The 23,917-nt window shown below is 45.9% G+C and overlaps 2 protein-coding genes across 7 annotated transcripts in view; one reads left to right on the top strand and one right to left on the bottom strand.

Moving 5' to 3' along the window:
• Nucleotides 1-1,372: 1,372 nt before the first annotated feature.
• On the bottom strand, nt 1,373-16,507 carry TMIGD1 (transmembrane and immunoglobulin domain containing 1). 6 transcript variants are annotated; one of them, XR_015795810.1, is made up of 8 exons: nt 9,570-9,964; nt 9,222-9,312; nt 8,713-8,991; nt 8,126-8,398; nt 6,047-6,150; nt 4,834-4,871; nt 1,612-3,234; nt 1,373-1,494 (listed from the first exon to the last, which is right to left on the bottom strand). XR_015795810.1 is itself a non-coding variant. In XM_088138752.1 (7 exons), exons 2-7 carry the CDS (start codon nt 9,283-9,285, stop codon nt 3,231-3,233), a joined length of 762 nt encoding a protein of 253 aa, XP_087994878.1. In that variant the 5' UTR covers nt 9,286-9,312; nt 16,371-16,507; the 3' UTR covers nt 1,565-3,230. The 6 variants fall into 6 exon arrangements, 5 of the variants coding, with proteins under 5 accessions (XP_087994878.1, XP_087994879.1, XP_087994877.1 ...); XM_088138752.1 differs by lacking the exons at nt 1,373-1,494; nt 9,570-9,964 and adding an exon at nt 16,371-16,507 and having other exon boundaries at nt 1,565-3,234; XM_088138753.1 differs by lacking the exons at nt 1,373-1,494; nt 9,570-9,964 and adding an exon at nt 13,095-13,339 and having other exon boundaries at nt 1,565-3,234.
• Nucleotides 16,430-23,917, top strand: part of CPD (carboxypeptidase D) — a 41,961-nt gene continuing 34,473 nt past the window's right edge. Inside the window, exons 1-2 of the mRNA XM_088138750.1 lie at nt 16,430-17,106; nt 18,975-19,222. Coding sequence (XP_087994876.1) covers nt 16,430-17,106; nt 18,975-19,222 — 925 coding nt within the window. The remainder of the gene's footprint in view (nt 17,107-18,974; nt 19,223-23,917) is intronic.

A 23,917-nucleotide genomic window follows, 5' to 3' on the forward strand; every position in this document is an offset into this window, starting at 1 on the left:
AAGATCCAGTCCTCTTTGTCTAGGTGACAATTCTGCATATTTCTGCCCATGCACCTCCCTTACTCACTACAAGCCAGAACAAGAAAACACCCGCATTTACAAAGGAGTGCTTTGATTTGAGAACGCGAGGCCAGCAGGCTATCTAGGGTATTTGACATCTGGAGCGGATTATTTTTTCACATTCCTGTGCTGCATCGTGATCGATGTGCTGGCAGGTCCGTCTTGCCGCCAACTCCGTACCCACCGGCACCCTTTCGATTGTCCCTTGGGGTTTCCAAGCTGTCAGGCAAGGCACTCCTTTATTCCCTGCAATCAGGCTGGATCACACCACGGCTCCATCTTTGCTATGCCCTGTAGGAGGCCACGATTTTCCAAGGAAGGATTTTATCCCAAACCCCTTGACCAGTGGACTTGTTTATCAGCCGAAGAAAAGAAGTGCTCCTAAAAAGCCCTAGTGTTTTTTTGAGGCCCTTTTCAGATAAGTAAAACAACCCACATAAGCAAACGTTTTAACTGCTTTGACGAGGTGTAATCAGCAACACTGTTGTTGTCACTGAGAGTGGTTTTTTAAGTTTGACTTTTATTTCTGGGAGCGTCAATTACATTTGAGCAGGTTTTTGATCAAGGCAATATCCAGATATACTTGAACGTTTTGTTTTTGGGCAGTTATGTATTGATCAACAAAAGTGCTTTTAAGTTGCCCTGACTGAGAAGCAAATGATTATTTTGACTCGTCGTATGACAAACATTGTAGGTGTATATTCAAAATACATCAGGCCCATTTTTTCCCCTTCACTGGCACTTGGGAATCCATTTCAACCCTTTTTCTGTTGCTTTAAAATCTGTGCTTCCTTCTATGCGGTTCTTTTTTGTACAAAGGCATAGCGATAAAAGAAAAAATCCCTTCTGAGTCAAGCTCAGCACGCTGGATTGAGTTTTGATTCCTTGGCTAAAGAAAACAGAATCTGCCCTTTTCACAGCAGCCACACAGAGATCTCCTTTTTTTTTTTGGAGTGCTCCTTATGCTGGTCCTTCACCATAATATAAGGACACGAAAGAGATGTGCGGCACAGTTAAGGAACGTGTGCCTCTGTGGGGATCCCTGCAATCTGGAGTGGCTTATGACTTCTGGCAGGAGATGGAAGAGTTCGCAAAGCATCTCAACTTTTCAAAAGGCAGCGTGTGGGGATGTCCCCGCAAAGAAAAGAGGGCACAGCTGGTTGGTCCGGCAACAGGCAGCCCTGGCTCAAACAGCTGGGATCGGGGTGCGGCAGCGGGCGACGGCGGTGCTTCCTGAAGTCAAGACGTCCTTCACGAGGGTTGATGTCAGGCTCTTGGGAGCGGACTCACCTGAAAGCAAGAGTCCTACAAAGTCTTCTTAACAAGATTTATTGAAAGGGTAATGGGTAAGGATACAGAAATTTCAGCAACTGGAATAGTCTCACTTAATTTATCTATAGTTCATTAGTGCACAGTGTTTCTCAACCTTGGTAGCTTTCAGATGTGCGGACTTCAACTCCCAGAACCCCCCAGCCAGCAAAGCTGGCTGGGGGGTTCTGGGAGTTGAAGTCCGCACATCTGAAAGCTACCAAGGTTGAGAAACACTGGTACAGAAGCTCCGTCAGTTACTTGGTAACTGACCAATAGACAGATGACTGAGCAACTTCCCCATGTAACTCAGCACTTTTCAGACGGGCAATGCTTTCCAAACTAGCAACAGAATCTTGTGCAGGTTCCAAACAGACTATTAGAGTTTGCCTGGAAATAGGCCACCATGACAATTTCTAAGAACCATCTCCCTGCCATCCCGAACAAAGCCACACCTTGCTCCCCCTGTGCCTTGTCTCCCGCAGCTATCAAACGCCTCTGTGCCAGGTACCTTTGCACATCAAGAAGACAGCAGTCATGAAAAGAATGCAGGGTAAAGTTCTGCCAACTTTTCCAGTTCATGCCAGATGCACAAATGAAACACAGGGAGCCTTTTCTCCATTGCTCAGCCTCCAGGGCAAGAAAGGCGTTAGCAGTATTTCTCAACCGTGACCATTTTAAGATGTCTGGACTTCAACTCCCAGAATTCCCTAGCCAGCATGGCTATGACCACGGGGTAGGGGAGGCACCCTTTCCCCCTCCCCATATCTGGCCATTTGTAAAAGCCAACATGAAGTCCAGGCATCTTAAAGTTGCTAAGGTTGAAAAACACTGCATTAGAGCAGCGTCTTACATGTGTCTACTCAGAAGTAAAGCCTACCAACTTCAATGATACTTTCTCCACACAGGCATAATCATGAAACTCTAGAAGCCTTCCTTTCTTTGCAGTGGCAAATTTCAGAGTTGAATGTCTTCTGACAAACTATCATAAATGAGGCCACTTGGAAAAGTGAGGGAAGTATGAAGAATAAGGAAAGACTAAAGCGTAATTAAGAGGCAATTCCACCCCCTGCCCCACGTCCAAAGAACAGTTCCATGATTTGCAGCCTGGCATGTGGGGAGACCATGGGGAAAGGAAAAAACCCTTTCCCCCTCCCCATATCTGGCCATTTGTAAAAGCCAAAATGTAGTATTTCCCTGAACTCACAGGTGGGCCCAGATCTGCCTCAATCAATGAGATCTCTGTCTTCTCTCAGACTCTAGCAACTTCTGCTTTCCCCTCTAAAAATATGATTTATTGGCCCCGAGTCCCAACCATCTGCCCAGCAGCCATTTCACCAATGTCTATGCCATTCTACAAAGATAGAACCAGGCTCCTGACAGCAGCTTCCTTATCTCACTAGAGACTGGCAGATGACCAGGTCTTAGTGCTGGAATGATCCTTTCCTGGTTTGTTTTGAAACTTTCCGTGAAGATGAAATGTAGAATTAATTTAGGGCCTATTGTATATATTAGTCATTCAGTCATTACTAAACCCATTTTAACAACTCAGTATTTCTTAAAAGTGGTGATGCCATGGGCCTGAAGCCAGCATGGAAGCCAGCTCTTGGTTAATTGTTTATGAAGTGCTTTTGAAGCCTGATTAGTCCCAATTTCCCAACTGACCAAGAAAGCTACAGTAAGCTAAACATATACTGTAAAGGAGCATCTGCTTGAGAGTGGAAAGGGGACGGTATTCTAAGTTATAAATCAAAGCAATGTTTCAACTGCAGCCATGCTAAGAATTTCCTTGATAACAGGAAGGATTTGCAATCTGAAGTAACACGGGTCGCCTCTGAGGTTGCTCTGTGATAAGAATTCCTTCATCTGGAAAAAAGGGAGAAGTATTAAAATAACTCTGAATGCCAGCCATAGAGTAAACAAAGGAACAGACATGATTTTGGCTGATTCCTGGGCACTAAGAAAATAAACACAGCCATATAGCATTTGGTTGAGCTCAGAGCCACAGCCTTCATCCCGGCGCTATCAGAAATTAATTAAAGCAATTTATACGGGCGCCCATCTCACTGTGACCCTGGGCAGCAAACAGGAAATTAAAACCAAAAACAACAAAAACAACCCAATTAAACAAAATGAAATTTCAACCCCAGTCTGTCAATAAAACCATGGGGCGGAGACCCAAACCATCATTTCATTTTACAATCGGGGAAAAACAACCGTCACAAGCCAATCAACCAGCAGGCACGCCCAGGTCCTTCACACCTTGCAGAAGGCCAACAGAGCTGGGGCTACCGGGCTCTCTGGCGGGGGAAGCGGCTTCCAGAGAGGCGTGGCTCCTGGGCCCCACAGGACGGCATTCCTTAATGGAAGTGACTTGGGGCGTGCCCTCCCTGCTGGTTCTGGCAGGGCGAGCAGAAACAATCGCAGACGGGCAGCCCCACAAACAACCTGGCCTTCAGCCATATGGAAGTCCCGTGTCAAGCAGGCTGGTGGCATTTTTGTGCTTCTGCGGTCTGCAGCAACCTTCTTCAGTGAGCTCTGCTTGCCACTTGCCACTGGTGTAGAGAGGCCTCACCTTTAAAAACAGGCCTCCTCCTTGTTCTTTGGGGATTTTCTTCTTAACTGTAACATGGATTTGCCTGCGAAGGGATCGTGACCCAAACAACCCTAGGTGCAAGGCCCCGCCACTACTTTGGGGGACACTTTATCAAGCAGAAGAGTGATCCAGAGGGGCCTGTGGCTGATGGAGCCCAAATCTCCTCTCGCTGCCCAAGAGGATGACTTTCCCCCTATTCTCCTTTAGCAAGGCCTCCCCTTGCTCATGCCCAATGTCTAAATATGCTGGACCACAACTCCCATGCTTTCCAGCGGGTCCGGACAGGGGAAGCCAGTAGTACTCCAGCATGAAAGTTGGAAAAATGTTCAAAGTTTGGACTGCCTTTCACTCAGTGTGTCCAAGCAGACATCGGGCAACCATCACCCTGAGGTGCCTAGGTGGAAGTCTGGCACAGCTGGACTTCATGGCCTTGGTGGAACCTTCTGATTCTAGGGTTGTGGTCTATGACCTACGAACATACCTGAAGGGCCTAAGGTGGGGAAAGTTGTTTTGGGAGAAGAAAAATGGAAAAGTGGAAATGTGCTGTTCAAAGACTACAGCCCATTTCCTGAGCTACATAAGGGCAGCTCAGATGGATCTGGCTCACAAGGGGCAACCTAGGGGTGAAGTTCTGGACCATCCACAAACTCCCCAGAAGGAGGACTGGCTGGTGGCAATGTTATTAATATGTGGGATTTAAAATGCATAAACAGCTAGCAATCATTAATAAATAAATGCGGTTTTCTACTTTAGGCATCAAAGCATCACTGCAGAGTCTGCCTGGAGCACAGAAACGCAGGGTCTGATTACATAAGCTGGACTGTTTTTTTTCTGAAAAAGAGATGAATAAGAATATCAGAGATACTTACAGTGCAGTATGGCTCGGAGAGTCAGTTTTCTTGAAACACTTTCACAAAAAGCGAAAATGGAAGGAAGGAAGGAAGGAAGGAAGGAAGGAAGGAAGGAAGGAAGGAAGGAAGGAAGGAAGGAAGGAAGGAAGGAAGGAAGGAAGGAAGGAAGGATAACAAGAAAGAAAAGTAAATATGTGCAACTCTGTCAATTTCTAGACACACATAAATTCCAATAATGTTGTTGGCACAATGCCCAGGTTATGCATTTAGGGTAGGTGTGTTGACCTGGGCTTTTGTTCAAGGTGGCAGGATAATTACCCTATGCCAGCCTTCCGCTCCCTTCCGTGCCCTTCCCTTCCCTACTGTGCTGACGTGGTCCAAAATTTTCAAGGGCTGACTTTAAGACTAACATCTGTGGCTTCAGGTTCCTCTTAGCCCAAGGCCCTGATGAAACGAAGTGGGTGGAAGCCGTTTCACTCTCTGCCACTCCTCCGCACAGACGTAGTGCAGAAATGGAGCAACCACGCCAAGCCAATTATCTACCTGAAAGTGCTGCATTTTTGCAGGGAGGCAGAAGCAATTAGGCAAGTCAACCTCAGGACGAGACGGCTCTTTCCTGCTGGGGCGGGGGGGGGGAGGGGGGGCTGAATGAGGCACCAGGACTCCTGCAAGGGTAGTGCCCCCTGCTGGCTAAGCCAACTGAGAAGGCTGCTTCCCACTGGCATTTTCTCAGAGAAACTTGGCTTTCAAAAGTAACAAGACCACCCAAGGACATCTTGGTCACCTTCAGACGCCCAGAAGGGCAGGTACAAAATTTATGGCTGAAGGAAACTGGCCTCTCCCTAGAAATTGCCACCTCTTAAAAATAGGAAAAAGCACCCCAGGCTTTTCACCGCACGTGCCATTATGTCCTCCTGCCGTGCCAGGTGCTAAATTTCGGCGGAGGGAAAGAACGGTCACGTTCCATGATGCTAAAGAATACCTCAGGATGTGCATCTTTTGTTTTCATCCCACCGCAATTTGGGTAGGCTTGTGACTTAGTGGATTTCAGCCTTGTGGAGCTATGGCCAATTAAAGGGGAAAAAACAATTCTACCCATTTCCCCCGAGTTCTATGTGTTTCCTTTTTTCCTTCGAAGCTCCGGATCCTTCTGGCTGGGTTTCAAGCCCGCCTGTTCACCTCCCCGTCCAATATTTCTGAATGGGTCCGAGCGAGCCTAGGCCCTTCCTACCTTGACGATCTTCTCTCGTCGACCCACAATAGCAAAGAGAACTATGAGGGAAATGACCACTCCCGCAGCAATGACCGCCTCAGTGGGGAAAGGCAGTTTTCTCTCTGTGGGAGGAAGGAAAAGAAGCCGCTGTAATTCGGTTAGACGGGGGGGGGGGTCAACTTTATTGAAGACATTCAACAGACCCCAAGCACTGCCTTCTGTGGGCCAGAATCCTGGCCCAAGATTAGGCTCGCCAGGTTTCAGGAATAAGCAAGCTGTATTTCCCTTCACCTTCCCACGGGAGAAGGTGGGACTTCGCTATGGTCTCCAAGCCAGCGGCTCAGAGTTTCTTATCATTCTGGTATCACGTGGGAAAAGTGAGAGAGCACCTGGGCGGCCATCAACTCCCAGAATTCCCCAGCCAGCGTGGGCTTTGCCGAGAACTCTGGGTTGAAATCCATTTACGGGGACAGTGCACTGGTTGGAGAAGGTGGCCGCAGAGGTTATCTAGCTCGGGTGGGGTAAGTAACCCAAGGCATAAAAGACACAGTGTCCTGAATCTGCTAATACCACCAGTCCCGCTCTGCCATGTGAGGCCACAAAAACACTCCCAGAAGTAACTTCTGTCACTTGGATACTAACATAAGAAGGACTGGGCCATGAATCCGCTGGAAGGTATTACAAAGGGTAAAAAAGCTCCTTTGATGACGTGCAAACGATGCAGCGCCAATTCTTCCGCCCCTCATCGTACACGCTGTGATGTGCTACAAACACATTTTGGTTTGCTGGTCTGGTTTTTGTGCCTTTGAGTCAACCCTGACTCCTGGCGACTGCCTGGACCGGTCCCTGCAGTTTTCTTGGCAAGATCTGAGAAAGAGGTTTGCCCCGGCCTCCTCCTTCCTGGGGCTGAGAGAGAGAGAGAAGGACTGGGCCACGGTCACCCTGCTGGCTTCGTGCCTAAGGCAGGGCGAGGACTCACAGGTCCCCGGTTCCTAGCCTGCTGCCTCTAACCATTAGACCAAGTTAGCTCTCAAAAGTGGTTTAGTTGCCCAATAAATCCATTTAGAAATCCTGGCTGTTGCATCCCTGCCTTCACAAGGTGAACGGGAATCAAACGGGAATCCAGCCTGCCTGCTGAATGCCCTCGGATGATGACAATCTGCAGAAGGTAATCTTCACCTGTACCAACCCAGGTGGGAAGGAAGGATCAGGAGACCAGAGAACTACTTGGAGGATTTGGAAAAGTATTATTATCATGGATATTAAGGACTGGATTCAGGACATATGTAATTTATCCATTTTTGAAAAGGCAATCTTTTCTGCTAGCCAAAAAATGATGTGATATTTATTTATTTATCTAATTTGTACGGCCGCCCATCTCACCAAGTGACTCTGGGCGGCAAACAAAATTTAGAAAATAAAAACAATTAAAATGATACAAACATTAAAATACATCGCAGCTGAGAATAAAGCATCCGTTATAATGACTAAATGATTCCCTTTGGCGCAGATTTCATGGTTTGTTACTACAATAGGTTTATTCTTTTAAATTTGAAATCTTCATATATTGTTTAATATTTGATATGTAGGTTCTATGCTTAGATGGCTTAGAATTATCTTTTTCCTTTTTTTTTGTTTCACTAGTTACTGTTTACCATTGATGATGTTCTTTTTTTTAAATTTCTATTTACAGTTTGCTTTTGTACTTTTTTGGTAATTAGTTGGGGAGGTGTTATTTTATTCATTTATTTATTTTATTTATATATCATTTATATAGCTGCCCATCTCACACAAAGCGACTCTGGGCAGCATACAACAATTAATGAAATAACAAGTGGATTAAAAAACAGGCATATAAAAAGATAAAAAGTTATTAAAATAAAAACATTATCACAAATTTAAAAAATAGGTTTTAAAATATAAAAAACAGAAAAGGTTGGGGTATTATTGTGTATTTCTTTCTTAAATTTGTAATAAAAATAAATACCTTATTTAAAAAAGGAAGGATTGGGAGAAAAAGGCAGACTTATGATAAGGAGTCTCGCCAGCCGAGCCGCAGGCCCCCGTGTCCAGGGCCAGCTGTGTCATTGCAGTTACCTGTGACAACCAGGTGGAAATCTTTACGCCTCCCTCCACGCAGAGCCAGACAGGTGTATATTCCTTCGTCCGATTGCTGGACTCCTTTAATTGTCAGCTGAAACAGCTCACTGGTCTGGCGAATCCAATGGCGGGACTCCTCCAGCCCCAGGGTCTGGTTGTCCTTAAGCCAGAAAAGCTGGGCAGGAGGGTTGGCCTTTATGTGGCAACTGAGTGTCGCATCCCACCCTTCAGGGGTAGCTGAAGGGTCTTCTCCACTTAGGATGGGGAGGTCTGTGGAGCACCAGCAAACGGGTCAATGAAGACAATGCAGGGTCTGCAGGTGCCTTGGATCCCACCCAACCTCTCTCCCCCTGTGCCCTCCTGGACAGCCCCCATACATACAAAAGTGGGAGCGGGGAGATCAACTTTCTCTGGTTCCCTACCACCAGGTCCAAATGGGAAAATACAAATAATTACAAAGGCCCTCATCAGATTTAAATATCAATAAGCCTTTTTGTGGGGGGAGGGGACACCTTTTTGGCAATCTTGCTGAGTGAGAACCCAGCCTCCCATCCTTCCTCGGACCCCAGTGGCCAACCACTCACACGTGACGTTCATAAGCACGGAGATCTGGACAGATTTGTTTCGGGCCAACTGGCAGGTAAAAGAAACGCCGTTGTCATCCTCAGTGACGGGGGAGATGCAGATGTTGCTGGCGTTCACTTTGTTCCCGTCCTTCAGGCCGACTTCTCCGTGTCCTCGCAGCCACAGCAATTCCTCTTCCTGGGTGTGATCCTGAACGGTGCACCAGAGCGACTGGGTCAGGCCCGGCTGTGTCGCCAGCTGGTAGTCAGCAGTGTTGGAGTTGATGGCCAGCTCTAGACCTGAGGGGAGGAAGGGGTTACCCAGATTCCCTGCGGGCAGGATTGGCCGGTCCCGTGAAGAAATGGCTTTTGAGGGGCAGAAAGGCAGCATCTGTTCTCAGCTGGTCAGTTGCAAACATCAGTGGCTCCAGACTTCGGTGGGAGGGATGAGGGCGGAAAGGACTTAGGCCCCCCCTCAGCATACAGAGTCCCACTGACAGCTGGCCCGTTGGACGCAGGGCTCTGCTTACCTGTGACGGTGCATGGCAGAAGCGCCACGAGGAGGAGGAATGTTCTGTGAAGGACGCCTTCCATCTCCCACACACGCTGCCCAGAGCCCGCCTGCGGTGGAAAAGAGACAAGAGGTGGCCTCTTACTGCCTCCATGGAGTTGAAGGGGCTCCCCAAAGCCACCCACCACCAGCCTTCCCAGCCACACACCCGGGAGAGAAGGGCTTCAACCGGTCCAATTTTCACCCCAGAAAATGATCTGCCGATAAATTCCACACACTCCTGTCCCCCGTGGGCCTGGTGCCCTCCACGGGAATCCCGTTTTTTCCTAATCCGTCTCCCACCCAGGCCATCAAAGCTGACACTCACGTAGACCACAGGCACCGCTGGTCACTCGTCTGAAAAAAGGAGAGGCGGCTGCGACCTCCCGGCTTTTATAGGCATCCCAGTTATATGTCTTTATTGCAGCGCCTAGAGAAGTGAGTCAGGTGTGCTGAGTTCAAGGTGTTACCCATTTCAAGGACTTTCTGGGTAAACACTCGGTGCTTCTCCTAAGAAGAAGCTGGACAGGGTTGTTACTGCTTTATGGGCCTGGCTGGGACAATGAGTAACAAGCGTCACGCTGGGTGAACAGAACTGATTTTGACCTGGCGGGCAGCGAGAAACCTTCTTACAGACTGAACTTTATCATCCGAAGCGGAATAGAAGCTTAACAGAACGAAAACCAAGAGGTAAGTCCTACAGAGCTATCAAAAGTCCTGTTTTGGAAGAGCCCAAGACCTCAGCTGTAGGACGCCTGTCAGCTTACAGACCTCCCTGCCTCTTCCCTTAGCCGAAGTCAAACCTGAATCCAATAATTGCCATCCTTGGCCAGGCCCCCAAGCCCCACCCTCCGCAAAAGGCACCCCACCTCTGTTCCCACCCCCACAACCACTAACACATCCAGCAGAATAGCTGTGAAATATTCATTCTAACCTGTGATGGAATGTTATGAAGGCCACGCTCAGGGAGATAAGCGTTTCCTTAGCCCCCAGCAGGAGCATGGGAAGTTTAAGGAGATGAGGCTGGCACCTCCCTAAGGAATTCATGGTGTTGTGGATTGCTGGCTTGGGAACTTGGGTTCAGTCTGGAGAGATTTCTGTCTTGAGGTGGAAGCTAATAAACACAACAGAACTGTATTTGCACTGTCTCGTGGAGTTCTTTGGGCTGAACTTGACATAACCACACACAGAGCCACAGATGGGGTCTTTTTCCTTTAGGAGCTTGGATAGGAGCTGCCATGATGTCGCCCATGTATTCCTCGCATCATCATCATCATCATCATCATCATAATTTATTGAACTTGCACACTGCCCGATTCTCAACGACTCCGGGCAGCTCACAACAATCAAAGAAATTACAGTAAAACATAAAAAATAAAGGAAAAAAGATATAAACCTGTTTAAACTAAACCACCAGAATTCTCAGTAAGAATAAAAGACCAAGGAGCCCCCGACCCTCATTCTTCGGCCTACCCCCCTCCACAAGGTTCTGGACTCCGCTGATGAAGCCGGCAGCTGGAGAAGATTCCCCCGGTCCATCTGCAACTGGGGACAGTATTTCACTTGGTTGGTGGCTTTATATCTCCTTTGGGGTTTGATACATCAACTGCTTAACCTGGATGCATCTTAACGCACTGGCTTGATGGCACTGAAGCAATCTATCTTAGTATCTGTATGATTATTTAAATTATAAGTTTTTTCAGTGCAAACTCTTTGGATGTGATCTGCTTTGGCATGGCGTGATGGGAAACAAAGGGATGAGGAGGGGGTTGTCCTCAGCTGGGGGCACAGGGCCAAATCCAGACACTCTGGAGGGAAGCAGCCAGGGGAAGTCAGCAAGGGACCACCCACCTCTTCACAATTGATCCCAGCTCTTGAGGAGGGGGAAAGGGCTTCCCTCAGACAACTTTTATTATTGTGAAAAGCACACCCCATCTGTTTGCATGAATGGCCAAGGCAGCTTACAACAGTTTAAACAAATACTAAAGAATGTCAGATCAATACAATTAAATTCGGAACCATGAAACTCAACAGTTCAAAGCTTGGTGAACGTGACGCACTTTTGCCATTTTCTAAACATTGGTAGAATGGGGGTCAAATGCGGCTCTTCAGGGATCAGATGCCACGGCCTGGGAGCCACACAGAAGGCGGCCCTTTTCCTCAGACCGGACAGCCGAGCTCCTGGCGATGCCGGCATCTTCCGAAAGGCCTCTCCTGCTATCTGTCCAGCCTGGCAGGTCCACAGCCAGCAAGGCAGCCCCTCCAAGAAGTCTGACGCGGCTAATAATGAAATCATCAGCATCCCCATCTTTAATTTTGTGGCTGCTTCTCTTCGGAACGGAGGGCGCCACTAGAGGGAGCAGCAGTTCAGGAGTCGGAACTGTTCTTTTGCAAACCAATTTTAATCCCCAAAGCTACTCCTACCTCTGCAGGTGAGCATGAGTTGCAATGCTGTGTTGTCATACCTGTTATCAGGTAGTTTCCTCAGACCACAGGGAAGTCGACTTTTTCATAAAAACAAAGAAAAAGCACTGCTTCTTCTTGCGTGGATGACTTTTGCACTGCAAACAGGGTGAGGGAACAACCCGTGGACATTGTTTTTCAAACTTGGCAACTTTAAGATGAGTGGACTTCAACTCCCAGGATTCCCCAGCCAGCCATGCTGGCTGGGGAATCCTGGGAGTTGAAGTCCACTCATCTTAAAGTTGCTAAGGTTGAGAAACACTGCTTTAGGACAATAAATCAGAGTTTGGAGCCATGATTTTTTTTATTGGCTTACTGAGGTGGGTGACTGGAAATATAATGGCTTGTTTGAGGCCTCCTGGTTTATTCCTGGTTCGGTTTTGCGCTCTACTCAAGCCACTGATGAACTCACAGAGGTGCAAAGCCCAGAACTAGCGAAACATGGGACAGTAATTTTGCTCGTCTGCAAGTCTAACCCAGCGCACATTCCATACAGCCAAAACCAACCAGAGCAGAGTGCAGCTTTGAGTAATGCATGAATGATCTGCAGTGCTCCAAATCATCTGGAAAGTCCACTGAAGCCCCGTTCATAATTTACAACAAAGAGCAATGATTGGGCGTGAATCTGTTCTAAGGACAATAATTCTTACACAACGCTTCTAGAAAGTATTTCACATTCATTACTGCCATTACCTTTTTAACTGCAAGCTGCCTTGAATCTCTCTAATATGGCCTTGCAAATCTCATGAATTATCACTATTACCACCTTTGCAGAGAGCCGGTGCTCAGAAATGTCTGTTTGGTGGAGGCAATTCTTTGAGCTCCTAAAATAGCCAATATTTTAAAATAAGACAGTCCGGCTTCCACTGTTGGCAGTGGTGTGACAACTCAGGTCATTTCGGTGAAAATTAGGTGGCTCAAAGAATTCAAAGGAAAGCTAACCCTGCAGTGCCTTTAGGTCTCCCACGGGAACAGAATTGCACAATTCAACAGAAAGATTAGCTTTGTGTCCTTTGTCTTGAAACATTTGGCAACAGCCAGCATGGAAAACCTTTGTGAATCAATTGCCCTGTGACTGCTTGTATTACCTCTAAGCTTTTTACAGCAGTTATGGTCTTGGCCAGGACTGTCAAAAGAGATTACAGATTAATAAAAATAAAACAATCCCTGTTCTCAGTGTCACAATCCAAAAGAACACACAACACAGAAAGAGAAAAGAATGATGCACTGAGAGCAAGCAAACTTAGTTCTTAAAGCTATAAAATTCTTAGAAGGACCTGCTGTTCAAGCACATCTGTGGAAGTTTATTTCCTCTTATATACAGGTGCATGCCGAGCAGTTTACAATATAAAGGTACTGGTTGAATAGGACAGTGATGCTGGTTGCTCACCGAGCAAGGCTGAGATGATGCCCTCCTGGAACCAGGATCGCCGCTGCCTTTCCTCGTATAGCAGTTGGAATTAACGGCCTCTGCAGAGAGAGGTCCGGGCCAATCCAGCGGATAAAAACAGAAATCAGTGAAGGTGGCAGTTCTTTGCCATCAGTTGCTTCCTTCCTTGTGCAGTGCCAGGCCAAGAGGTAGAGGCCAGGCTGGAACTGGTGATGAAAGCTGAGCACATCTCGGATCTTTTCTTGCCAACGTAACACACCGAAAGGAATGAATTAATCATTGCTGGTCACGTCTGGTACTTAACTGAATGCTTAACAGGATTGAGAGGAAAGGTGATCTAGAATATGATAAGGGGAAGAAAACCTAACTTTCCATGTTCTACCCTCCCCTCTTAGATCTGGTTTCGAACAGGTGTAAAGGGCAAAGATTACATCACGCCTTGGCACAGGCCAGCACCGTTTCCCAAATCTAAGGAGGCACTCATACTGAATTTCCCCACAACTCTGGCCGAACCAGAGGAGGCATCTAATTCCATCTTGAAAAAATATGACGTCTTTAGCATGCAACAACCCACTGTTAGCAATGCAACGGATTCTAAATGGGTTTTGCCTGTCAGGATCTGCGCAAGCTTGAAACCTTAATTGCTGTTAACTTAGTTTAGCAATGCATACTAAATGGTTAAATGGTAAAAATGTTGGCTGGTGTGGGTCTTCCGGGCTGTGTGGCCATGGTCTTGAAGTCTTGTTTCCTAACGTTTCACCTGTGACCAGCATCTTCAGAGTGCAGGAGCACAGACAGGAGCAGTTCTCTCTGTGCCCAGGGTGAAGTGACCCTTCTGTGGGTATTTATAGAGATCTGGGGGGTTGGGTTACTGAGTGGCTGCTTGTTTTGGAGTCAGCATCTGTGTGTATTTTCCTGGGGATTAGGCAGGTTTTTTTCTTCTACTGAATTGTTAAGGAGGGGCTGCTGGGGGTGATTAGCAAGTTCATTGTGTGAACTGTTCACATGTCCTGGTGGTTGAGCTGAGTTCGTTGACCTTTTGCAGGCTGTATTTTTCAGGATTGGTAGCCAGGTTTTGTTGATTTTTAGACTCTCCTCTTTTTTATTGAAACTGTGCTGGTGTTTGTGAATCTCAATGGCTTCCCGGTATAGCCTGGTATAGTGGCTGTTGGTGTTGTCCAGTATCTCTGTGTTTTCAAATGTAAAATGTTAATTGCAGGCCGCTTGCTTGCTCCTGCCATTGAAGTTAGGAGAAGGGGGGAACAGATACCAGGTGCTGCTGTTATCTCTACAGAAGCGCCTACAAGGTCAAGTAACTGTGAGAGCCTGAGCAAGGCGCGAAGAATTTCAAGTGGGAAAAGAAAGGAGAAGAGGGGGAAGTTGGGCTTAAAAAGGGAAGGTTTTGCTTTGTAGAATTAGACTCAACAAACTATAGCTGCTGTGCATTTCTCCCAATAAAGAAATCTTTGATGGAACTGTTTAGACTCCAGAGGACTTACTGAACTTTGGGAATGAGTGTGCAGACTCTGACATTGCCCCTGCTTGGACTTAGTTACTCTCAAAGAGATGTCAAGCCCTTGGATCCAAATCAGAAGTAAACACAGGCACAGGTAAATTGCATGTTATGAAGCTGCTGCATCCTGGCTTTTAAATGGCTTGGAAAGAGAACCGTTTCCCACACGGGTGTATCTCCCCTTGGGAATCCCACGTTGGAGAACGCTGGAGGTAAGCCAGCACAGCAGGCCTTCCCCTGGGATGCATAAACAGGCGGCCAGCGATCCAAGGAATGGGCCTGCATATCACCTTGAAGTGGGTCACTTGTGGTATTAGCCCCACCCTGCAGAGAAATTCCATAGGGGTCAATGCCTTCTGCTGCTCTTGCACGCCTCCCCTGATTTCACAACGTTACTGACAGCGCCCTCAAGGACGTTTCTGCAGGGGGAAGGTGGGAGAGGTTCTACTTTCAAGTCTCTTGCTTGTTGCTCTTGTTGGTTATCCATGGCTGGCATCAACTAATGGCAGAGAAGACTGTAGAGACAACATCTCAAGCCCTTTCAGCTCCCACCCGGAGTGGAAAACGGGATATATTTGCTCTTGGGTGTTGTGGTGGTGAAGACACCAGGCTGGAAGCCATGAATTCTAGTCCTCTCTTGGACACCAAGCCAGCTGGGTGTCTTTGGGCCGGTCACTCTCTCTCTCAGCCCTGGGAAGAAGGTGGCAACGGCAAACCAATTCTGAAATCTTGCCAAGAGAACAGCGGGGACATGCCCAGGCAATCGCCAGGAGTCAACACTGACTCAAAGGTACCCCCCTCCAAAAACTGTACCCAACAGCTTGATGCCTCTTTGAGAATAACTAAGTGCATTAAAAAAAAAAATAAATACCAGGCTTTAGCTCATGTGCAACAATGATTTTTGAAAGTTTTTTTTTTAATTGGCCTTTTGTACCAATACATAGGGCAGATCCTAAAAATAAGGTAGGGTTCCCCCCCAAACTCTAATTTCACCTTAAAAAAAATAAAAAATAGCACAACTCTTCCCACTGAGAAATTCAATTCATTCATACGTTCAGAGAGACTCATTTGACCCAATTTGATCCTATCAACCTACCAACTAACCGATAGCGTAAATAGTTTTCGTGTATCAACAACACACAACCAGAAGTGCCAAACCACAGAAAAATTATCCCCCCTTTTTTTTTTTGCTCACAGCAGCCAGATCTTTAGGAGTTAATTTAAACTGCAAAGTGAAATGCAGCAGCATTTTTAAAAAGAGAATCTTGCCCTTAGCAAGGATAAAGTATATCTCCCTCTATTTTTTAAACTGATATTACTTGCGTTGAAAAAAAGATTTTAAAAAATGAAACTAAGTTTTCCAGATTTCCCCATTCCGACGTGTCTGTACCGCTCACGTGAAACGCTAGCTCCGTTTGCATCTTTCCCCGTTCGGCTCCGCCCGCCCCCTCCTATCGCACCTCTCATTGGCCATCATCATTGCTTATTCCCGCCCCCTCCTTGGACCGCTTTCTACCCCGCCCCCCTCCACGTCATTTACTATACAGCATTCGCGATTCCTATCCTTGGACACCTTGCGATGACTACGTTGCCGAACTGTCCCCGCCCCTTTCGGGGTCAAGCGGCACGCCCTATGGGCTCTTGGCCCGCCCCCCGCCACTGGCTCATAGCCGCACATCTTCGTTTCCCCATTGGCTCCAGCGCGCCTCTCCCTGATTGGCGGGCCGCTCTGCTCCCGGCCCACCAATCGGGTGTCGAGTTACCTCAGGAGCATTTTCCTTCCGGGCGGAGACTGCTGCGACCTGTCAGAGCCGAAGCGGCGATGGCGGGCCGGGGCCGGTGCGGAGCGGCTTGGAGGCCGTGGCTGCAGCTCCTTTTGTTGCTGTCGTGGCGGTGCGGCGCGGCCCAGGCGGCGGCGCACATCAAGAAGGCGGAGGCCGCCGCCTTGGACGGCGCGACGCCCGGAGGGGCCGCGCACTACTTGGACGAAGCCGAGCTGGCCGAGACGCTGCGGCGGCTGGCGGAGGACGAGGCTCCGCGCGGCCTGGCGCGGCTCTTCTCCATCGGCCGCTCGAACGAAGGGCGGGAGCTCTGGGTGCTGCGTCTCAGCGACGGCCTCCCGGAGCCCGCCGGCAGCGGCGGCGGACTCCCCATCGCGGGCCGCCCTCAGGTCAAGCTGGTGGCTAACATGCACGGCGACGAGGCGCTGGGCCGCGCTCTGCTGGTGCGCCTGGCCCGCGAGCTGGTGGCCGCCTGGGCGCGCGGGGAGCCGCGGGCGCGCCGCCTGCTCAACACCACCGACCTCTTCCTCCTGCCCACCCTCAACCCAGACGGCTTCGCGCGCGCCGCGGAGGGCGACTGCCAGGGCGACGGCGGGCGGGAGAACGGCCGGGGCATCGACCTCAACCGCAGCTTCCCGGATCAGTTCGGCGCCGCCCAGCCGGATCTGGCGGCTGTCCCCGAAGTGCGGGCTCTCATCGCCTGGATGCGACGCAACCGGTGAGGCGCCGCACGTGGGGGGGCGGGGCCGGGCGGCGGCGGGAAGCGGCAGGGGCGGAGCCGACGCGGGGGGGCGGGGCTTGCCGCTTCTGACCCCGGAGGCGCTGCCTTATTCGTGGTTATTTGTGGCCCGGCCCCTCCCCTCCCCTCCCCTGATGTCGACGGTGCAGCTTCTATTTAGTACTGTATATGTTTTAAAATGACCTTTGGTGTGTGCAGTACAAGACCTGCTTTTCTCCCACAATAACAACCTATCAGAAAGTTGGGGTAAGAAGGGGTCACCCCTGCACTCCCCTCTAGGAACCTGGACTCCCGGCTCCTGGTCCAGCACTTTCCCCAGTGGCTCTGGGGCTGGGACGGAGGGATTCGCTTAGAATCTCCCAGGGAGCTTCAGGAGCTGAGGGGAGAGTAGAACCTGGGTCTCCCTGCCCCTCGTTCACCTCCTTCTCTGGTAGGTCAGGCAGGCTGAGAGGGAGGACTGGCTCAGAGTCCCCCAGGTCTTCTTGCTCCTAGTACTTCCACGTCTGAGAGGGGACTCAGACCAGATCTCCCTGCTCCTAGTCCAGTGGCTGATCTGGTGGGTGCCTAGTGAGGAAGGCCAATGGACATTTGTATGATGGCTTTAATCCTTGTCCCAAGGGGCTTATAGTTTCAAAGCAAATGCAAGGAAAACAAGAGGGAATCAGGGGCCGAATGAGTTGCCTTCTTTATGTCTGAGGAATGTATATTTTAAAAAAAGCCTTTGAAGGCTGCAGATAGAATGGATGCGATTAGGTTTACAGTGATCAGTAAATTCCCAGCCACAAAAAAGCTTTCCATCTCTGTCAGAGGAAACAGCCAGGTCCAAGAGAACATCTACCTTACCATTTTGCCCCATCAAACCCCTCAAAAAGGCTAAAGGTTTTCTTCCTCCACTCCAAAGCCACAAAAATGGGTGCTGAGTAGCTTTGCCCAGGCTTACTCTAGGAAATGGCAACCAACAATTCTGTCAAAAACCAAGAGCCAACAGAAATATTGACAGTTAAACACAGAAACTGCAAATTAAATGCCTAAAGGGCTGGGTAAAATCTCTTGAGTTCTAAATGGCCTGTTTTGCCCCTTTTAATCTTAAACTACTTCACACAAGTGTTGCAGAGTCACCAGGGAGATCCCAGCTTAAGGGCCCCCCAGCCATAGAAGATCACTGGGTGACTTTGAGCTATCATTCTCTTGGCCCAACATTTACCCTAAATGGTGGTTGTTTGGGGAAAATATTTGCTTGATGCTTTCAATAAGGGCTTTTAAAGGGGTGCATAAATCTTATCTGTTGCTTTCCTAAATTTAAAAAAAAATGATGGTTTTGTGTTCCAAAGTAGCTTATCCATACACTAACTGGCTATATTGGATGTACATTGAATGTTATGAATGCTTCACTTTTAAAAGTGGCTTATAAATAACTTTATTGAAGGAATTAATAAATGAGTGAGGCCTTTTAATAATTTTTCAGTGCATAATATAATGCTCTGGTTGGCACTCAGCACCTTATTAAAGAGCATTCTCTTGATGCTAGCTCATTTAACATTGAAAATGCTTAGATATTGTATGCTTTTTGTACTGGAAATAAAGTATCCAAAGAGCTGACTTTTAAATAAGGCTAGAATCCTCCTCCTCTCCTGCTCACCTCAGTTGATCCACTATATTTAGGACATTCCCCATTTTTGCGTTGTGGGGTTTCACAGCTTTCAAATATCCATTGAAGTTACTTGAATCAATGCAAGTTGATTTTGCTGCTGCTGATTCAAAGATGCCTACTTTGGTAGGAAAATAAGTACTTTTTACCTGAGAACTGCTGAGGTTTTGATTAGTTTTGTGCTGCTTTTTTAATACAGATTTGTGCTTTCTGGGAACTTTCATGGGGGATCTGTTGTTGCAAGCTATCCATTCGATGACTCAGACGCACACCAGTCCTCTGGAGTATACAGTAAATCTGCTGATGATGAAGTTTTCAAATATCTGGCAAAAGCCTATGCATCAAACCATCCAATAATGAAAACTGGCATCCCAAACTGTCCTGGGGAAGAGGAAGAAACTTTCAAAGATGGCATCACCAATGGTGCTCAGTGGTATGATGTAGAAGGTAGGCTATTCAAGTGAATTGATTGACAATTAATCTGAGCTTTTGGAAGTAGAACAGCATAGATATGTTAGAAATAATTAAATATTGTTTCAAACAATAGCACTGTACAACTGCCTACAAAGAAATGTGCTGCTGAAAAAAAAAGTAGCCTAGCAACATGGTTAATGTTGGCTATTGGTTCTGCTTGCTTACTGTATTGTCATACAGTAAAACAGTATATCAAGAAACCATCAGGTTTAACTAGTATCAAATACATGTTAAGCAAAAGCACTTGTGTATAGCTTGTTTGGGCATATTGCAATTGATTGGGGTTTCCTCCTAGACCCGCAAAGCTAGAAGAATACTAGATATTCCACTTGCAGATTGATGGATGCAGCTGCTCTTATTCTAACTAATATAGGAGACAGACTGTCCCTCGACTAACCAGATCCTATGCCATGTAGGGCTTTATGAGTAACAACCAGTGCTTTGATTTGCACCCAGAAGCAAACTGTCAAACCAGTGCAGCTCATGAAACAAAAGTGTTACATGGGCATACTGAGTCATGCACATTACTACTTGTGCTGCTGCATTCTGAACCAGTTGAAGTTTCTGAGTGGTCTTCAAGGGCAGCCCCAAGTAAAGCGTGTTGTAGTAGTCAAGCTGCAAGACGACTAGGGCATGAGTGACTGTCTGAAGGGCTCCCTGATCCAGGAAAGGGTGTTTAATGGTATGTGGGAAAGACCTTGGGAGATAGGGTGAAGAGATGCTGCCTCGGGAACAGTCAGGTAAGAGATAGCATAGCCCGCAGTTGCATAGTGAGTGGGGCAAGAGGCTCAGAAGGGACCCTCCCTAGTTTCTCGGGCTGTAAAGGAGACAGTGGGAGAACTGGACTTGCAAGATTCTGTTAATGTAGCTTTACAATAAAGTAAAATTAGCTTATCTGGCCATGTTTCCTGTCTGGTCTACTTGGTAGGGCTGACGGGATACAACTGTCTCTCATAATGTCTGCCTGGGTGATTTGATCCTGCAGGGTTGGTGCACTCCAAGTTCCTTCAATTAAACAATGTCATCTGTCAGGACCCTGACAGTGCGCCTTCCCTGTAATAGCACCTGCCCTCTGGAATGAGGTCCCCACCCCAAGATCTAGATGGCCCTCACTCTGCTGTTTAGAAAAGCCATGAAGACCTGCCTGTTCACCCAGGCCTTTTGCAAGGAAAAGTGAGACCCCTCGCTTCATCAGTTTGGCATCTTTTATCTTTATCTTTTATGTTTTATTAATTGGATTGTAATTACTTTGATTGTTGTGAGCTGCCTAGAGCCATTGAGAGATGGGCAGCATACAAGTTTAATAAATTATTATTATTGGTCGCACAGTCAGCCAGATGTTTAGACTGGATTGGCATTTTTATCTACCTATTGAGTCCTTCCTAAGGACCTGGGATAGGCAGATATTGTTGTTTGATGGTGTTAAAGGTATCATTTCAGGATGTAACTTGTTCTGAGTAAAGCTGCCTTTTCAATTATTATTATGGTTGGCTGCACAGTCAGCTAGATGTTTAGACTGGATTTGGCATTTTTATCCATCTATCAAGTCCTTCCCAAGGACTTGTTGTTGTTGTTGTTATTTAATGTGAAGGTTTTTATAGTCTTTGAATTGCATTAACAACCCAGGGTGCATCAGCCTCGTAGAATTTTAAGGTCATCCATAGTTCTCATGCAAAGTTATCCATGGCAACTTTTGAAGTGTTGTTTGCTTGTTGTTGTTGTTGTTTAGTTGTTAGGTCATGTCCGACTCTTCGTGACCCCATGAACCATATTGCGCCAGGCCTTCCTGTCCTTCACTGCCTCCCTGAGTTTGCTCAGTTTCATGCTCATTGCTTCAGTGATGCTATCTAACCATCTCATCCTCTGCCGTCCTCTTCTCCTTTTGCCTTCAATCTTTCCCAGCATCAGGGTCTTCTCCAAAGAGATTTCTCTTCGCATTAGGTGACCAAAATATCTGAGCTTGAGCTTCATTATCGATCCTTCCAATGAGCAATCAGGGTTGAGTGTTGTTTGCATTCACTGTAATTTATGAATCACTGCCTAAATATACTTCCTTTCCTATTCTGGGCCCATAGTATATATAAATTCATTTCATATTCCACTGTATTCTGCAGCAAAAAATTAAGAAATACTCAGCTACTAGGAAAGATTGGAGATGCATCTAGGGTAGCTTGTAAGTGAGGAGAATATTATCTTCCAATCTTATGAATAGTAAGGTTTCTTTATGAAAAAATAGGTATCTTTGAGCATTTAACATAGTAGAAAAAAATTACAAAATCCCATTGTGCTGATGTGTCTATTTGTGGCAGATGTTTCCATATCTAATTATGTGCTTTTGGTTTTGCTGTTGATTGAACAAAGGATTGCAACTATGTTATGCTAGTGGTTAGCTTTGGCATAGCAGCTGTTGACATAATTGAACAAGTATGCTCAATTAGTTAAAATTAATCAGGATCCTGAAAATACATTAAGCATCATTAAGAATAAAACCTAACTGAAATAATGTTTAAAAAATATCTGCATGTTTTTTTTATAGTGGCCTTCTCATATAGTAGACATTTCTAACATCAACCTATATGTTCCTGATTTTTTTTTTTTTTTTTTTACAATTCTGGAGTTGGTTTTGTTGTTTCTCTCAGGGTGGGTGCTTGATAATTTTCTATTAAAGTTTAAATAATATATTTTTTTAAATATCTTGTAAGCTGCCTAAAATGCAGCTGCAATTTAGACAGCCTATAAATAAAAAATGTTGGAAAAATAAATTTGATGGAATTAAATATGATTTGTTGCTAAGTGTATAGGATTTAGAATTTCTTTAGTTTTTGAATTATGTTGGGTTAGAAAAGCATACAAAATTTCTTTTAATTAAATGCTCTAGATCTAATTCTGCTTTCTGATTTCTTTCTCAGTAACTTTATGTAAAGTGATTAACAGATTAAACAACCACATTTCTTTCTAATTATCAAAATGAAATTAGTTCATTGTTATCAGTGGAACAAAGAATTATTAATTATTTTAAAAGCATGAATTATTCCTGTCAATAGAAGCTTTATATAAGGCTTAATTAATTTTGTCACTTAAAATAAGTGTCAGATCTGATGAGAAAAATAACTTTTTGTTCTAATAAAATTAATAATTTAATCTGGGCAATTAGCAGATTTTTGCACTGACCAAATGCCTAACATGTTCAAATAAAACTATCTCTTATGTTGTTTATCAGCAACCGTTATCTCTTTTTCCTGTTATATCCCCCATTTCTCTCTCTCTCCTCATAGCGAACACACCCAAATAGTGGAGGAAACTATGAGCTGATTATATTTACAAGGATTGCTGTGTTTGATGTAATGTACAAGGAAACAGAATGAGTAAATGCTTTTAAAATTTCATATTATTACTCAGCTTGAACCAGGATATCCTGAAGGAGCCAAGTTTCTTTCTTCATATTTACAAATACCGCTGTTAGTTAAAAAACTATGAATTGTAGATTAATTCTTTACTATCATTTAACAGGAAAATGCTATCATTTAACATAGCAAGCAGTGTGGTGCCCTCCAGGTATTTTGAAGTACTGTAAAAGCTTAATAAATTTGCTTAATAAATACTTTGCTTAATAAAAGTCCCACAACCCCTCATCACTTACCACATGGCTGCTAATGGGAAACATTTGTTTTTTTAATGTACTGCTGTAATCCACAATAATTCCTGACAATTAATATGAACAACATTAAAATAACATAAAAACACTATTCTTGGAGGGCGCCAGTGTGTCACCCCTGCTATATTTTATGATATCCTCTGGATCTCAGTTTGTCTTTTGCTTTTTCCTTATCAATTTATTACTTGTACATTGCCATCTTAATTTGTAGTTCTTTAAAAATGCATATCACAAAGACCAGATATTCTCAACTGTATTTCCTGATCCTTAGTTCTGCTTTTTATGCTTCACACAGTTTATTGGGTTAACCTTCCTGCAATTTGTTTCAACAACAACAACAATAATAATAATAGAACAGACCGGCACTGCTTACTTTATAAGCAGAGGTATTAGTAGCTGTGACCTTCAAAACTTGCGTGCTTAAGAGAAAATCCTTATCAGCACTGTAGTATTTACTTCTTTCAGTTCTATAGACATTTTCCCACATTACATAAACCTATTTATCTATTTAGAAAATTCATGTGGCTGTTTATCTTACATGTGAATTCTGAGCTGCTAACAGTAAAAAATTGAAACAATATAACAAAATCTCTACTCAGACAAAAGACACAAAATTAAAACAAACAGCACAATAGCCCAGCCAGTGTAAAACTCAAGCACACATACACCACAGCTATATGGGCTCATCTAGCATTCTGGCTCAGGGTCTGGGGAAAAAGCCAGGTTTTCATAGTCTTTTGGAAGGCCAGGAGAGTTGGGTTCTTCCAGATCTCAGGGGGAAGACTTCCATATGGCAGGTGCCACAACAGAGAAGGCATGACTCCTTGGTCTCATAAGATGACATAGAGAGGACGTGGAATTTTCACCCACCTTGTTGGACCTGAGAAACCCTTACGGATAAGTGGTTTCACAAGAAAACTGGCCCTATGCACCTTCCAGCACTTTCAGTTGCACTCAGAAACATATTGGGAGCCAGTGCAGCTTGTGCAAGAGTGATCTAACCTGGGTAAATC

Source organism: Python bivittatus, unplaced genomic scaffold (assembly GCF_059951505.1).
Source record: "Python bivittatus isolate LINGU-HERP-01145 unplaced genomic scaffold, Pbiv_v1 ctg000240_np1212, whole genome shotgun sequence".
Classification (NCBI taxonomy): domain Eukaryota; kingdom Metazoa; phylum Chordata; class Lepidosauria; order Squamata; family Pythonidae; genus Python; species Python bivittatus.